This window comes from Pelecanus crispus, unplaced genomic scaffold (assembly GCF_030463565.1).
Source record: "Pelecanus crispus isolate bPelCri1 unplaced genomic scaffold, bPelCri1.pri SCAFFOLD_127, whole genome shotgun sequence".
NCBI lineage: Eukaryota > Metazoa > Chordata > Aves > Pelecaniformes > Pelecanidae > Pelecanus > Pelecanus crispus.
The window spans coordinates 120,727-136,291 of NW_027461255.1; the positions used below are offsets into that span (position 1 = coordinate 120,727).

At 63.4% G+C, this 15,565-nt stretch overlaps 1 protein-coding gene across 1 annotated transcript in view; it reads left to right on the forward strand.

Annotated features, from left to right (window-relative positions):
- The window catches only part of LOC104030237 (myosin-6-like), a 32,218-nt gene extending 17,315 nt beyond the window's left edge, over positions 1-14,903 (forward strand). The window contains exons 18-38 of the mRNA XM_075727327.1: positions 879-1,015; positions 1,092-1,218; positions 1,302-1,430; positions 1,523-1,765; positions 2,870-3,046; positions 3,149-3,294; positions 3,377-3,467; positions 4,582-4,971; positions 5,050-5,176; positions 5,289-5,407; positions 6,931-7,127; positions 7,465-7,648; positions 7,728-7,893; positions 7,978-8,102; positions 9,254-9,562; positions 9,664-9,867; positions 10,101-10,226; positions 10,324-10,599; positions 11,626-11,721; positions 14,657-14,791; positions 14,883-14,903. Of these exons, the coding sequence (XP_075583442.1) occupies positions 879-1,015; positions 1,092-1,218; positions 1,302-1,430; positions 1,523-1,765; positions 2,870-3,046; positions 3,149-3,294; positions 3,377-3,467; positions 4,582-4,971; positions 5,050-5,176; positions 5,289-5,407; positions 6,931-7,127; positions 7,465-7,648; positions 7,728-7,893; positions 7,978-8,102; positions 9,254-9,562; positions 9,664-9,867; positions 10,101-10,226; positions 10,324-10,599; positions 11,626-11,721; positions 14,657-14,791; positions 14,883-14,903 (3,525 nt within the window). The remainder of the gene's footprint in view (positions 1-878; positions 1,016-1,091; positions 1,219-1,301; positions 1,431-1,522; positions 1,766-2,869; positions 3,047-3,148; positions 3,295-3,376; positions 3,468-4,581; positions 4,972-5,049; positions 5,177-5,288; positions 5,408-6,930; positions 7,128-7,464; positions 7,649-7,727; positions 7,894-7,977; positions 8,103-9,253; positions 9,563-9,663; positions 9,868-10,100; positions 10,227-10,323; positions 10,600-11,625; positions 11,722-14,656; positions 14,792-14,882) is intronic.
- The last annotated feature ends 662 nt before the right edge of the window (positions 14,904-15,565 follow it).

Here is a 15,565-nt window from a genome sequence, read left to right on the forward strand (position 1 = left end):
CCACCCATGGCGATCACATGGACCCCATGGTCCCACCACCCGCGTGGTTGCATGGACCCCATGGTCCCACCACCCACATGGTCACATGGACCCTGTCGTCCCACCACCCATGTGGTCACATGGACCCCGTCGTCCCACCACCCATGGAGATCACATGGACCCCATGGTCCCACCACCCAGATCACGTGGACCCCATGGTCCCACCACCCACATGGTCACATGGACCCTGTTGTCCCACCACCCATGTGGTCACATGGACCCCGTCGTCCCACCACCCATGGAGATCACATGGACCCCAAGGTCCCACCACCCATGGAGATCACATGGACCCCGTGCTCCCACCACCCGCGTGGTCACATGGACCCCAAGGTCCCACCACCCGCGTGGTCGCATGGACCCCATGGTCCCACCACCCAGATCACGTGGACCCCATGGTCCCACCACCCACAAGGTCACATGGATCCTGTGGTCCCACCACCCGCGTGGCCACATGGACCCCATGGTCCCACCACCCATGGAGATCACATGGACCCTGTGGTCCCACCACCCATGGAGATCACGTGGACCTCGTGCTCCCACCACCCACGTGGTCATGTGGACCCCAAGGTCCCACCACCCATGGAGATCATGTGGACCCCAAGGTCCCACCACCCAGGAGGTCACATGGACCCCACGGTTCCACCACCCAGGAGGTCATGTGGACCTCGTGCTCCCACCACCCACGTGGTCACGTGGACCCCATGGTGCCCCCCCCACGTGACCACCCCCCTCTCCAGCTCCATCTGCCCCTCCCGCCCCCGCCTCCACCCCCGCCCCCACCCCCAACCCCCCGCCCCCAACCCCGCCACCCCCCTCGCCCACCTCCTTCCTCCCACCAGGTCTTCTTCAAGGCCGGGCTGCTGGGGCTGCTGGAGGAGATGCGGGACGAGCGCCTCTCCCGCATCATCACCCGCATCCAGGCGCAGGCTCGGGGCCAGCTGATGCGCATCGAGTTCCAGAAGATCCTGGAGCGCCGGTGAGGGGCTTTCTCCGCGGGGAGGGACCTCCCGCGGCTCCCCGGCTCCGGGACCAACGGGGTGTCCCCGCCGTAGGGACGCGCTCTTGGTGATCCAGTGGAACGTCCGGGCCTTCATGGGGGTGAAGAACTGGCCCTGGATGAAGCTCTACTTCAAGATCAAGCCCTTGCTGAAGAGCGCCGAGACGGAGAAGGAGATGCAGGTGGGAGGAGGCGACGGGCGGGGCGGGCCGGGCGGGGTCGAGGGGATGGGGCGTCGCTATTGGTCTCCTGGGCTGCGGTGCAGAGCATGAAGGAGGAGTTTGGGCGGCTGAAGGAGGCCCTGGAGAAGTCGGAGGCCCGGCGGAAGGAGCTGGAGGAGAAGATGGTCTCGCTGCTGCAGGAGAAGAACGACCTTCAGCTCCAAGTGCAGGCCGTGAGTGAGGTCGCCCCCTCCCCAAAACCACCTTGGGGGGGGGGGGGGGGGCACCCCGCTTCACCCCCCCCCCCCGCCTCGCCCCGACGCAGGAGCAGGACAACCTCAACGACGCCGAGGAGCGCTGCGACCAGCTGATCAAGAACAAGATCCAGCTGGAGGCCAAGGTGAAGGAGCTGACGGAGCGGCTGGAGGACGAGGAGGAGATGAACGCCGAGCTGACGGCCAAGAAGAGGAAGCTGGAGGACGAGTGCTCGGAGCTCAAGAAGGACATCGACGACCTGGAGCTGACCCTGGCCAAGGTGGAGAAGGAGAAACACGCCACCGAGAACAAGGTGAGGGCGGGAGGAGGCCGAGGCCTCCGCTGAAGAGACTCCAGTCGGCCTGGTTGGGTTGGGTTGGGAAGACCCAAGGCTGGTTGGGTTGGGAAGATCCAAGGCTGGTTGGGTTGGGCTGGTTGGGTTGGGAAGACCCAATGCTGGTTGGGTTGGGTTGGGAAGACCCAACACTGGTTGGGAAGACCCAAGGCTGGTTGGGTTGGGTTGGGAAGACCCAACACTGGTTGGGAAGACCCAAGGCTGGTTGGGTTGGGTTGGGAAGACCCAAGGCTGGTTGGGTTGGGAAGATCCAAGGCTGGTTGGGTTGGGCTGGTTGGGTTGGGAAGACCCAAGGCTGGTTGGGTTGGGTTGGGAAGACCCAAGGCTGGTTGGGTTGGGAAGACCCAAGGCTGGTTGGGTTGGGTTGAGAAGACCCAAGGCTGGTTGGGTTGGGAAGACCCAAGGCTGGTTGGGTTGGGTTGAGAAGACCCAAGGCTGGTTGGGTTGGGAAGACCCAAGGCTGGTTGGGTTGGGTTGGGAAGACCCAACACTGGTTGGGAAGACCCAAGGCTGGTTGGGTTGGGTTGGGAAGACCCAAGGCTGGTTGGGTTGGGAAGATCCAAGGCTGGTTGGGTTGGGCTGGTTGGGTTGGGAAGACCCAAGGCTGGTTGGGTTGGGTTGGGAAGACCCAAGGCTGGTTGGGTTGGGTTGGGAAGACCCAAGGCTGGTTGGGTTGGGAAGACCCAAGGCTGGTTGGGTTGGGTTGGGAAGACCCAAGGCTGGTTGGGTTGGGAAGACCCAAGGCTGGTTGGGTTGGGTTGGGAAGACCCAAGGCTGGTTGGGTTGGGAAGACCCAAGGCTGGTTGGGTTGGGTTGGGAAGACCCAAGGCTGGTTGGGTTGGGAAGACCCAAGGCTGGTTGGGTTGGGTTGGGAAGACCCAAGGCTGGTTGGGTTGGGAAGACCCAAGGCTGGTTGGGTTGGGTCGGTCTACATCAAGAAGACCCAAGGCCCTTTGGGTTCTGCCGCACTGAAGCAGCCTCATTGGCCGAGGCCAACAGCCACCTCCCCCAGCTCTGCCCCACCCCTGGCACCGCGGAGGCCTGATGCTTCTCCTCCTGCAGGTCAAGAACCTCACAGAGGAGATGGCCGGGCTGGACGAGACCATCGCCAAGCTGACGAAGGAGAAGAAGGCCCTGCAAGAAGCTCACCAGCAAGCGCTGGATGACCTGCAGGCGGAGGAAGACAAGGTCAACACCTTGACGAAGGCCAAAGTCAAGCTGGAACAGCAGGCGGATGACGTGAGTGCGGGCCGCTCCCACCACGGGCGCCGACGAGGCGCTTCCTGGGGCAGCGAGGATCAAAACCCGAGGTTTCTCCCCCATTCCCGTGTTTTTCCGCAGCTCGAGGGTTCCCTGGAGCAGGAGAAGAAGATCCGGATGGACCTGGAACGGGCCAAGAGGAAGCTGGAAGGCGACTTGAAGCTGACCCAGGAGAACATCATGGACCTGGAGAACGACAAGCAGCAGCTGGAGGAGAAGCTCAAGAAGTGAGGCCGGACCCCCCTCCCCGGCCCGGCCTGCTCAGGGGGCGCGGGCGGGGACCTCAGCGCTCTCCGCCCTCCTCTGCAGGAAGGAGTTTGAGATCCACCAGCAGAACAGCAAGATCGAGGACGAGCAGGCACTGGCTCTGCAGCTCCAGAAGAAGCTGAAAGAGCTGCAGGTGAGGGATCTCATCTCCGCCTAGCTGGGCTGGGCGGGAGAGCCTCCGGCGGCTTGGGTTGGGTTGAAGAGGCTCCAGTTGCTTGGGTTGGGTTGGGTTGAAGATTCTCCAGCTGCTTGGGTTGGGTTGGGTTGGGTTGAAGATTCTCCAGCTGCTTGGGTTGGGTTGAAGAGGCTCCGGCTGCTTGGGTTGGGTTGGGTTGAAGATTCTCCAGCTGCTTGGGTTGGGTTGAAGAGGCTCCGGCTGCTTGGATTGGGTTGGGTTGAAGATTCTCCAGCTGCTTGGGTTGGGTTGAAGAGGCTCCGGCTGCTTGGGTTGGGTTGGGTTGAAGATTCTCCAGCTGCTTGGGTTGGGTTGAAGAGGCTCCGGCTGCTTGGGTTGGGTTGGGTTGAAGATTCTCCAGCTGCTTGGGTTGGGTTGAAGAGGCTCCGGCTGCTTGGATTGGGTTGGGTTGAAGATTCTCCAGCTGGTTGGGTTGGGTTGAAGAGGCTCCGGCTGCTTGGATTGGGTTGGGTTGAAGAGGCTCCAGCTGGTTGAGCTGGGTTGAGGAGTCTCCAGTTGGTTGGGTTGAGCTGAGTTGAAGAGTCTCCAATGAGTTGGGTTGGGCTAAGTTGAGTTGAAGAGTCTCCAATGAGTTGGGTTGGGCTAAGTTGAGTTGAAGAGTCTCCAATGAGTTGGGTTGGGCTAAGTTGAGTTGAAGAGTCTCCAATGAGTTGGGTTGGGCTAAGTTGAGTTGAAGAGTCTCCAATGAGTTGGGTTGGGCTAAGTTGAGTTGAAGAGTCTCCAATGAGTTGGGTTGGGCTAAGTTGAGTTGAAGAGTCTCCAGCTGGTTGGGCTGAGCTGAGTTGAAGAGTCTCCAGCTGGTTGGGTTGGGTTGAGGAGTCTCCAGCTGGTTGGGTTGGGTTGAAGAGTCTCCAGCTGGTTGGGCTGAGCTGAGTTGAAGAGTCTCCAGTTGGTTGGGTTGAGTTGAAGAGTCTCCAGCTGGTTGGGCTGAGCTGAGTTGAAGAGTCTCCAGCTGGTTGGCTGGGGTTGAGGATTCTCCAGCTGGTTGGGCGGAGCGGATGAGCTGGGTGGAGCCCAGCCTGAGGACCACCTCTCCACCGCCGGGCCGCAGGCGCGCATCGAGGAGCTGGAGGAGGAGCTGGAGGCGGAGCGGACGGGCCGGGCCAAGGTGGAGAAGCTGCGCTCGGAGCTGTCGCGGGAGCTGGAGGAGATCAGCGAGCGGCTGGAGGAGGCGGGCGGCGCCACCTCGGTGCAGCTGGAGCTCAACAAGAAGCGGGAGGCGGAGTTCCAGAAGATGCGGCGGGACCTGGAGGAGGCCACCCTGCAGCACGAGGCCACGGCCGCCGCGCTGCGCAAGAAGCACGCCGACAGCGTGGCCGAGCTGAGCGAGCAGCTCGACAACCTGCAGCGCGTCAAGCAGAAGCTGGAGAAGGAGAAGAGCGAGCTCAAGCTGGAGCTGGACGATCTCAGCTCCAACGCGGAGCAGCTGGTCAAGGCCAAGGTGAGGAGGAGGCCGCGGTGGATGTCTCCTCGCCGCCGGCGCCCGCCGGGCTCCCGCTTCACCCGTCGCTCCTCCAAGGTGGCCATGGAGAAGGTCTCCCGCGGCCTGGAGGACCAAGCGGCCGAGCACCGGGCGAAGCTGGAGGAGACCCAACGCGTCCTCAACGACACCAGCACCCAGCGGGCCAAGCTCCAGACCGAGAACGGTGGGAGCTCTGCCACGTGGCACCCCCCCCAGCCCCACATCTTCACCCTCCCGCCCCACATCTTCACCCTCCCGCCCCACATCTTCACCCTCCTGCTGCCCCACCTCCGCAGGAGAGCTGTCCCGCCAGCTGGAGGAGAAGGAGGCCCTGATCTCACAGCTCACCCGGGGCAAGCAGTCGTACACCCAGCAGCTGGAGGACCTGAAGAGGCAGCTGGAGGAGGAGATGAAGGTCAGGGCGGTGGGGTGGCTGAGAAGACCACCCCGCTCTGGGGGAGGGGGGGCGGGGGGCGCCGGGGGGGGCCACAGGATGAGGTCTCCTTCGCCCTCGTGGTGGTGGCGGGACAAAGGAGTCAAGGTCAGGGTGGGTGGGTTGGGTGGCTCCACCCAAGGGGGCTCCACCCAAGGGCACCTCCACCCAAGGGCGCCTCCAGCCAAGGGGGCTCCACCCAAGGGGGCTCCACCCAAGGGCGCCTCCACCCAAGGGGGCTCCACCCAAGGGCGCCTCCACCCAAGGGCACCTCCACCCAAGGGGGCTCCAGCCAAGGCAGCTCCACCCAAGGGGGCTCCACCCAAGGGGGCTCCACCCAAGGGCGCCTCCACCCAAGGGGGCTCCACCCAAGGGGGCTCCATCCAAGGGGGCTCCACCCAAGGGGGCTCCACCCAAGGGGGCTCCATCCAAGGGGGCTCCACCCAAGGGCGCCTCCACCCAAGGGGGCGCCACCCAAGGGCGCCTCCACCCAAGGGGGCTCCACCCAAGGGCACCTCCACCCAAGGGCGCCTCCACCCAAGGGGTCTCCACCCAAGGGCACCTCCAGCCAAGGGGGCTCCACCCAAGGGGGCTCCACCCAAGGGGGCTCCACCCAAGGGCGCCTCCACCCAAGGGCGCCTCCAGCCAAGGGCGCCTCCACCCAAGGGCGCCTCCACCCAAGGGCGCCTCCACCCAAGGGGGCTCCACCCAAGGCGGCTCCACCCAAGGCGACTCCACCCAAGGGGGCTCCACCCAAGGGGGCTCCACCCAAGGGCGCCTCCACCCAAGGGGGCTCCACCCAAGGGCGCCTCCACCCAAGGGCGCCTCCACCCAAGGGGGCTCCACCCAAGGGCGCCTCCACCCAAGGGGGCTCCACCCAAGGGCGCCTCCACCCAACGGGGCGCCACCCAAGGGCGCCTCCACCCAAGGGGGCTCCACCCAAGGGCGCCTCCACCCAAGGGGGCGCCGCCACCCAAGGGCGCCTCCACCCAAGGGGGCTCCACCCAAGGGCACCTCCACCCAAGGGGGCTCCACCCAAGGGCACCTCCACCCAAGGGTGCTCCACCCAAGGGGGCTCCAGCCAAGGGCGCCTCCACCCAAGGGGGCTCCACCCAAGGGGGCTCCAGCCAAGGGCACCTCCACCCAAGGGGGCTCCACCCAAGGGCACCTCCACCCAAGGGTGCTCCACCCAAGGGGGCTCCAGCCAAGGGCGCCTCCACCCAAGGGGGCGCCACCCAAGGGCGCCTCCACCCAAGGGGCCTCCAGCCAAGGGGGCTCCACCCAAGGGGTCTCCACCCAAGGGGTCTCCACCCAAGGGTGCTCCACCCAAGGCTGTTGAGTTGGGTTGCGCTGCTCCACCGGCGGTCGGGTGGGTCTGGCGGGCGTGAGGCGGGGACGGTCGAAAGAAAGTTGGGATGAGAACCACCGCCACCACCGCCTGAGCTGGAGACAGCTCAAAGGTGACCCGGACCCTACGGTCCCACCCTTTCCCCGCCCCGCCCAAGGCCAAGAACGCGCTGGCGCACGCCCTGCAGTCGGCCCGGCACGACTGCGACCTGCTGCGGGAGCAGTACGAGGAGGAGACGGAGGCCAAGGCTGAGCTCCAGCGGTCGCTCTCCAAAGCCAACTCCGAGGTGGCGCAGTGGAGGACCAAGTACGAGACGGACGCCATCCAGCGCACCGAGGAGCTGGAGGAGGCCAAGTGAGTCGTCTCCCCACGGAAGCGGGGGGCAACGGCGGGAAGACCCGCGGGTCCTCCAAGCTTTATCTTTGAGGGCTCGTGCGTCCTGCCCGAGGGCAACCAAGGTGGGGTTCGGGGTCGGAGAACCTCTTGGGCGATGCGGGTGGAGATCCCTCCACCAGGTGGGCAGCTCCTACGGGGCAGGGGAGAGCGTAGAAGGCTCTGGAAGAGGGAGAGGGAGGTGGAGATGGCGGAGGAGATACAGAGCAGAGCCTCGGCCTGCCTCTGGGCGGAAGAAGGTTTGGGTTGGCCAACTTGGGCGACGGGTCACGGCAGCCGGTTGTCCCCCGTGGGGCAGGAAGAAGCTGGCCCAGCGGCTGCAGGAGGCCGAGGAGGCGGTGGAGGCGGTCAACGCCAAGTGCTCCTCCCTGGAGAAGACCAAGCACCGGCTGCAGAACGAGATCGAGGACCTGATGGCGGACGTGGAACGGTCGAACGCGGCCGCCGCCGCCCTGGACAAGAAGCAGAGGAACTTCGACAAGGTGGGAGCGCGCAGCGGCGGCGGCGGCGGCGGGGCGGGTGGCGGCGGCGGCGGGGGGTGACCGCGCGCTCGACCCCCAGGTCGTGGCGGAGTGGAAGCAGAAGTTCGAGGAGTCGCAGACGGAGCTGGAGGCGTCGCAGAAGGAGGCCAGGTCCCTCAGCACCGAGCTCTTCAAGCTGAAGAACGCCTACGAGGAGTCGCTGGAGCACCTGGAGACCTTCAAGAGGGAGAACAAGAACCTCCAAGGTGAGAGCGGGGGCCTCCCCTCCGCCCGCCGCGTCGCGCTCCGGCCCCCTCCCCGCGTGACCTGGTGGGATCTCCCCCGGGTAGAGGAGATCTCGGACCTGACGGAGCAGCTGGGCGCCAGCCACAAGACCATCCACGAGCTGGAGAAGGCGCGGAAGCAGCTGGACGCCGAGAAGCTGGAGCTTCAAGCCGCGCTGGAAGAGGCTGAGGTGAGGCGAGGCGCGGCACCCGCGGTCTCACGGTCCCCGCCGTGGTCCTCAACGTCCACTCCATGGTCCTCAAGGTCCTCTCCATGGTCCTTGAGGTCCACTCCATGGTCCTCAACATCCTCTCCATGGTCCTCAACATCCTCTCCATGGTCCTTGAGGTCCACTCCATGGTCCTCAACATCCACTCCATGGTCCTCAATGTCCACTCCATGGTCCTTGAGGTCCACTCCATGGTCCTCAACGTCCACTCCATGGTCCTCAATGTCCACTCCATGGTCCTCAACATCCTCTCCATGGTCCTCAACGTCCACTCCATGGTCCTCAATGTCCACTCCATGGTCCTTGAGGTCCACTCCATGGTCCTCAATGTCCACTCCATGGTCTTCAACGTCCTCTCCATGGTCCTCGAGGTCCCCTCCGTGGTCCCCAATGCCCCCTCTGTGGTCCTCAACGTCCCCGCCGTGGTCCTCAACGTCCCTTCTGTCATCCTCAACGTCCCCACCGTGGTCCTCACATCCCTCCCTGGTCCTCAACGTCCCCGCCGTGGTCCCCAAGGTCCTCACCGTGCCCCTCAAGGTCCCCTCCGTGGTCTCCAATGTCCCCGCCACGGTCCTCAACGTCCCCCCTGTGGTCCTCAATGTCCTCTCCGTGGTCCTCATGTCCCTCCCTGGTCCTCAAGGTCCCCACCATGGTCCTCAACATCCTCGCCGTGGTCCCCAAGGTCCCTTCCGTGGTCCCCAATGTCCCCACCGTGGTCCTCAACATCCCCCCTGTGGTCCTCACGTCCCTCCGTGGTCCTCATGTCCCTCCCTGGTCCTCAACATCCTCGCCGTGGTCCTCAGTGTCCCCCCTGTGGTCCCCAATGTCCTCTCCATGGTCCTCAACGTCCTCTCCGTGGTCCTCACATCCCTCCCTGGTCCTCATGTCCCTCCTTGGTCCTCAAGGTCTCCGCTGTGGTCCTCAAGGTCCTCTCTGTGGTCCTCAAGGTCCTCTCCATGGCCCTCAAGGTCCCCTCCGTGGTCCTCAACATCTTCTCTGTGGTCCTCATGTCCCTCCCTGGTCCTCAAGGTCCCCGCTGTGGTCCTCAATGTCCCTTCCGTGGTCCCCAATGTCCCCGCCGTGGTCCTCAAGGTCCCCGCTGTCCCCACCAGGCCTCTCTGGAGCACGAGGAGGGGAAGATCTTGAGGGCCCAGCTGGAGTTCAACCAGGTCAAGGCGGACTACGAGCGCAAGCTGGCCGAGAAGGACGAGGAGGCGGAGCAGGCCAAGCGCAACCACCTGCGGGTGGTGGAGTCGCTGCAGACCTCGCTGGACGCCGAGACCCGCAGCCGCAACGAGGCCCTGCGGCTGAAGAAGAAGATGGAGGGCGACCTCAACGAGATGGAGATCCAGCTCGGCCACGCCAACCGCGTGGCCGCCGAGGCCCAGGCCCACCTGAAGGCAGCCCAGGCTCACCTCAAGGTGGGATCGCCCCGCGAGGAGGAGGAGGAGGAGGAGGAGGAAGAGGTCCTCCCCGCCCGGCGGAGCCGCCGGCTGAGCTCCGTCCCGCTTGTCCCACCCAGGACACCCAACTGCAGCTGGATGACGTGGTGAGGGCTAACGAAGACCTGAAGGAGAACATCGCCATCGTGGAGAGGAGGAACAACCTCCTGCAGTCGGAGCTGGAGGAGCTCCGGGCGGTGGTGGAGCAGACCGAGAGGGCACGGAAGTTGGCCGAGCAGGAGCTGATCGAGGCCAGCGAGAGGGTCCAGCTCCTCCATTCCCAGGTGAGACCTCACGGACCTCCAAGGGGTGAGGACATCTCCGCCCAGGGACGCGCAATCCCTGGAGAAACCACGGCTGCGGGCTGCTTCCGCCCTGAGCTTCCACGGATCTCCTCCAGCCGGAGATCCCCGAAGCCTGCGGAGATGGGGGCAGGGGCTCGAAGCCCCGCGGGGTGGAGAAAAGATGGGGCGGCAGCCCCACGGCCGCCCCCTGAGGTCCTCTCCTCCGCCCGCAGAACACCAGCCTCATCAACCAGAAGAAGAAGATGGAGGCCGACATCGCCCAGCTGCAGGCGGAGGTGGAAGAGGCCATCCAGGAGTGCAGGAACGCCGAGGAGAAGGCCAAGAAGGCCATCACCGACGTGAGTGCCGCGGCGGGGGCCGCAGCTGGGGCGCCTCCCGCCGCCGGGGAACGGCGCCTCGGGTATCCTTCCGCCCGCCGCTTCTCTCCTCGGGCAGGCGGCCATGATGGCGGAGGAGCTGAAGAAAGAGCAGGACACCAGCGCCCACCTGGAGCGGATGAAGAAGAACATGGAGCAGACCATCAAGGACCTGCAGCTGCGGCTGGACGAGGCCGAGCAGCTGGCCCTCAAGGGGGGCAAGAAGCAGCTGCAGAAGCTGGAGGCCCGCGTGAGGGAGCTGGAGGCCGAGCTGGAGGCCGAGCAGAAGCGCAACGCCGAGAGCGTCAAGGGCCTCCGCAAGTCCGAGCGGCGCGTCAAGGAGCTCAGCTACCAGGTGGGGCCGCCGCGGCTCGGCTCCTCCTCATCCGCACCCGCGGCGTCACCTAAAACACAGCAGAGCTGCTGGCCACCGGGCCGTGGGCGACCTGGTGGCCACCGGGATGTGGGTGACCCGCTTGACCTGGTGGCCACGGGGACGTGGGTGACCCAGAACGTTGACCTGGTGGCCACAGGGATGTGGGTGACCAAGAACGTTGACCAGGTGGCCACAGGGACGTGGGTGACCCAGAACGTTGACCTGGTGGGCACAGGGATGTGGGTGACCAAGAACGTTGACCTGGTGGCCACAGGGACGTGGGTGACCCAGAACGTTGACCTGGTGGGCACAGGGATGTGGGTGACCAAGAACGTTGACCAGGTGGCCACAGGGACGTGGGTGACCCAGAACGTTGACCAGGTGGCCACAGGAACATGGGTGACCCAGAACGTTGACCAGGTGGCCACAGGAACATGGGTGACCCAGAAGGTTGACCTGGTGGCTGCAGGGACATGGGTGACCCAGAATGTTGACCAGGTGGCCACAGGGACGTGGGTGACCCAGAACGTTGACCTGGTGGCCACAGGGACATGGGTGACCCAGAACGTTGACCTGGTGGCCACAGGGACATGGGTGACCCACAAGGTTGACCTGGTGGCCAGAGGAACATGGGTGACCAAGAATGTTGACCTGGTAGCCACAGGAACATGGGTGACCCAGAACGTTGACCTGGTGGCCACAGGGACGTGGGTGACCCAGAACGTTGACCAGGTAGCCACGGGGACGTGGGCGACCCAGAACATGGCTTATTGCCTCCATACCCACAGACACACAGGACACAGAAGGCCAAGGCCTCACCCGTTGCCCTAGGGTGACCTAGAACACGGTTGAGCCGGTGGCCGTCGGGCCGTGGAGAAGCTGGGCCACAGCTCAGCCTCCCCCAACCCCTGCCCAGGAGGTCTCCAGGCAGGGAAACCGAGGCACGGCGGGCGCCTCAAGGCCGGGGAGCCGGTCGTGCCCCTGAGCCCTCTCTCCTCCCCGCAGACGGAGGAGGACAAGAAGAACCTGCTGCGGCTGCAGGACCTGGTGGACAAGCTGCAGATGAAAGTCAAGGCCTACAAGCGGCAGGCGGAGGAGGCGGTGGGTGGAGGAACGGGAGGGACGGACGGGCGGTGGGGCGGAGGGAAGGGGAGGATGGACGGGCGGTGGGACAGAAGGTACAGAAAGACGGAAGGGTGGTGGGACGGATGGAAGAGAAGGATGGATGGACGGTGGGGCAGATGGAAGGGAAGGATGGACGGATGGTGGGACAGATGGAGGAGAAGGATGGACAGATGGTGGGACAGATGGAAGAGAAAGATGGAAGGGTGGTGGGACAGATGGAAGAGAAGGATGGACGGATGGTGGGACAGATGGAGGAGAAGGATGGACAGATGGTGGGACAGATGGAGGAGAAGGATGGACAGATGGTGGGACAGATGGAAGGGAAGGATGGATGGACGGTGGGGCAGAGGGAAGGGAAGGATGGACGGATGGTGGGACAGATGGAGGAGAAGGATGGACAGATGGTGGGACAGATGGAAGGGAAGAATGGATGGACGGTGGGGCAGAGGGAAGGGAAGGATGGACGGATGGTGGGACAGATGGAGGAGAAGGATGGACGGATGGTGGGACAGATGGAGGAGAAGGATGGACGGATGGTGGGACAGATGGAAGGGAAGGATGGACAGATGGTGGGACAGATGGAAGGGAAGGATGGATGGATGGTGGGGCAGATGGAGGAGAAGGATGGACAGATGGTGGGACAGATGGAAGGGAAGGATGGACAGATGGAAGGACAAATAGAAGATTAGAAAGATGGTGGGACAGATGGAAGAGAAGGATGGATGGATGGTAGAGAAAGATGGAAGGGTGGTGGGACAAATGGAAGGGAAGGATGGATGGACGCTGGGACAGATGGAAGAGAATGATGGACAGATGGTAGGACAGAAGAGAAGAAAGATGGTGGGAGAGATGGAAGAGAAGAAGGATGGACAGATGGTGGAACAGATGGAGGAGAAGGATGGACGGATGGTGGGACAGATGGTAGAGAAAGATGGAAGGGTGGTGGGACAGATGGAAGGGAAGGATGGACAGATGGTGGGACAGATGGAAGGGAAGCATGGACGGATAGTGGGACAGATGGTACAGAAGGATGGACGGATGGTAGAGAAGGATGGACAGGTGGTGGGACAGATGGTAGAGAAGAAGGATGGACAGATGGTGGGACAGATGGAAGAGAAGCATGGACAGATGGTGGGACAGATGGAAGAGAAGGATGGACGGACGGTGGGACAGATGGTAGAGAAGGATGGACGGATGGTGGGACGGATGGAAGAGAAGGATGGATGGACGGTGGGACGGATGGTAGAGAAAGATGGAAGGGTGGTGGGACAGATGGAGGAGAAGGTTGGACAGATGGTGGGACGGATGGAGGAGAAGGTTGGACAGATGGTGGGACAGATGGAGGAGAAGGTTGGACAGATGGTGGGACGGATGGAGGAGAAGGTTGGACAGATGGTGGGACGGATGGAGGAGAAGGTTGGACAGATGGTGGGACGGATGGAGGAGAAGGTTGGACAGATGGTGGGACGGATGGAGGAGAAGGTTGGACAGATGGTGGGACGGATGGAGGAGAAGGTTGGACAGATGGTGGGACGGATGGAGGAGAAGGTTGGACAGATGGTGGGACGGATGGAGGAGAAGGTTGGACAGATGGTGGGACAGATGGAGGAGAAGGATGGACAGATGGTGGGACAGATGGAGGAGAAGGATGGACAGATGGTGGGACAGATGGAAGGGAAGGATGGATGGACGGTGGGGCAGAGGGAAGGGAAGGATGGACGGATGGTGGGACAGATGGAGGAGAAGGATGGACAGATGGTGGGACAGATGGAAGGGAAGAATGGATGGACGGTGGGGCAGAGGGAAGGGAAGGATGGACGGATGGTGGGACAGATGGAGGAGAAGGATGGACGGATGGTGGGACAGATGGAAGGGAAGGATGGACAGATGGAAGGACAAATAGAAGATTAGAAAGATGGTGGGACAGATGGAAGAGAAGGATGGATGGATGGTAGAGAAAGATGGAAGGGTGGTGGGACAAATGGAAGGGAAGGATGGATGGACGCTGGGACAGATGGAAGAGAATGATGGACAGATGGTAGGACAGAAGAGAAGAAAGATGGTGGGAGAGATGGAAGAGAAGAAGGATGGACAGATGGTGGAACAGATGGAGGAGAAGGATGGACGGATGGTGGGACAGATGGTAGAGAAAGATGGAAGGGTGGTGGGACAGATGGAAGGGAAGGATGGACAGATGGTGGGACAGATGGAAGGGAAGCATGGACGGATGGTGGGACAGATGGTACAGAAGGATGGACGGATGGTAGAGAAGGATGGACAGGTGGTGGGACAGATGGTAGAGAAGAAGGATGGACAGATGGTGGGACAGATGGAAGAGAAGCATGGACAGATGGTGGGACAGATGGAAGAGAAGGATGGACGGACGGTGGGACAGATGGTAGAGAAGGATGGACGGATGGTGGGACAGATGGTAGAGAAGGATGGATGGATGGTGGGACGGATGGAAGAGAAGGATGGATGGACGGTGGGACGGATGGTAGAGAAAGATGGAAGGGTGGTGGGACGGATGGAGGAGAAGGTTGGACAGATGGTGGGACGGATGGAGGAGAAGGTTGGACAGATGGTGGGACGGATGGAGGAGAAGGTTGGACAGATGGTGGGACGGATGGAGGAGAAGGTTGGACAGATGGTGGGACGGATGGAGGAGAAGGTTGGACAGATGGTGGGACGGATGGAGGAGAAGGTTGGACAGATGGTGGGACGGATGGAGGAGAAGGTTGGACAGATGGTGGGACGGATGGAGGAGAAGGTTGGACAGATGGTGGGACGGATGGAGGAGAAGGTTGGACAGATGGTGGGACGGATGGAGGAGAAGGTTGGACAGATGGTGGGACGGATGGAGGAGAAGGTTGGACAGATGGTGGGACGTGACGCGTGTCCCCCCGCCCAGGAGGAACAGGCCACCACCAACCTGGCCAAGTTCCGGAAGGCGCAGCACGAGCTGGACGAGGCGGAGGAGCGCGCCGACATGGCCGAGTCCCAGGTCAACAAGCTGCGGGCCAAGAGCCGCGACATGGGAGCCAAGGTGGGACCACCCCCCTCCGCCCCACGGCCGCCCCACGGCCGCCCCACGGCCGCCGCCTCACCCGCCATCTTCCCCTCCCGCCCCGCCCCAGAAGCTGCACGATGAGGAGTGACCCCGCCGCCACCGCCCTCCCCGTCCAAGACGGGGCCCTAACGACGTCGGAGTAGTTTAATTAATTAACGACGCACCGGGAGAACCCGGGCGTGTCCGGGGAGGTTGTCCAATCGGAGAAGACCCGGGCGTCCCGGGAGCGGGCGGGGCCGCCATAATGGCTCCTCGCCCGCCCCACCCCCAAAAAAAACACGACCACAGAGAAGCATCAGGCGGTGGAAGAGGTTTAAATGGCGGCCAAAATTTAGGGGGGAGGGGGTTATGGGGCGGGGCTATGGGGCGGGGCTATGGGGCGGGGCTATGGGGAGCAGAGGCAATGAGGGGACACCATTTTGGGGTGGGGTAGGGGGGTTGTCCAATTAGGTTGACTCCATGTCGGGGTCTGGAAAAGAGAAGAGAAAGGGGGTTGGACAAAATGGCCGCCGAGAGGGGGGCGTGCCCCGCCCTGCCCCGCCCTGCCCCGCCCCAGGGGACCCGGGTCACTCACCCCGCCCCAACGCCGGCGCCACGGCGGTGCGGTAGGTGACGAAGACGTCGAAGGCGAAGAGGAAGGCGAGGGTGAGGCTGAAGGTCTGAGGAGGAAGAGGAGGAGGAAAGGAGGCGGGGCCCGGTGAGGCAGGGGGGAGGGGCGAGGGGGCGGGGTTTGGGGGGGCGGGGGCGGGG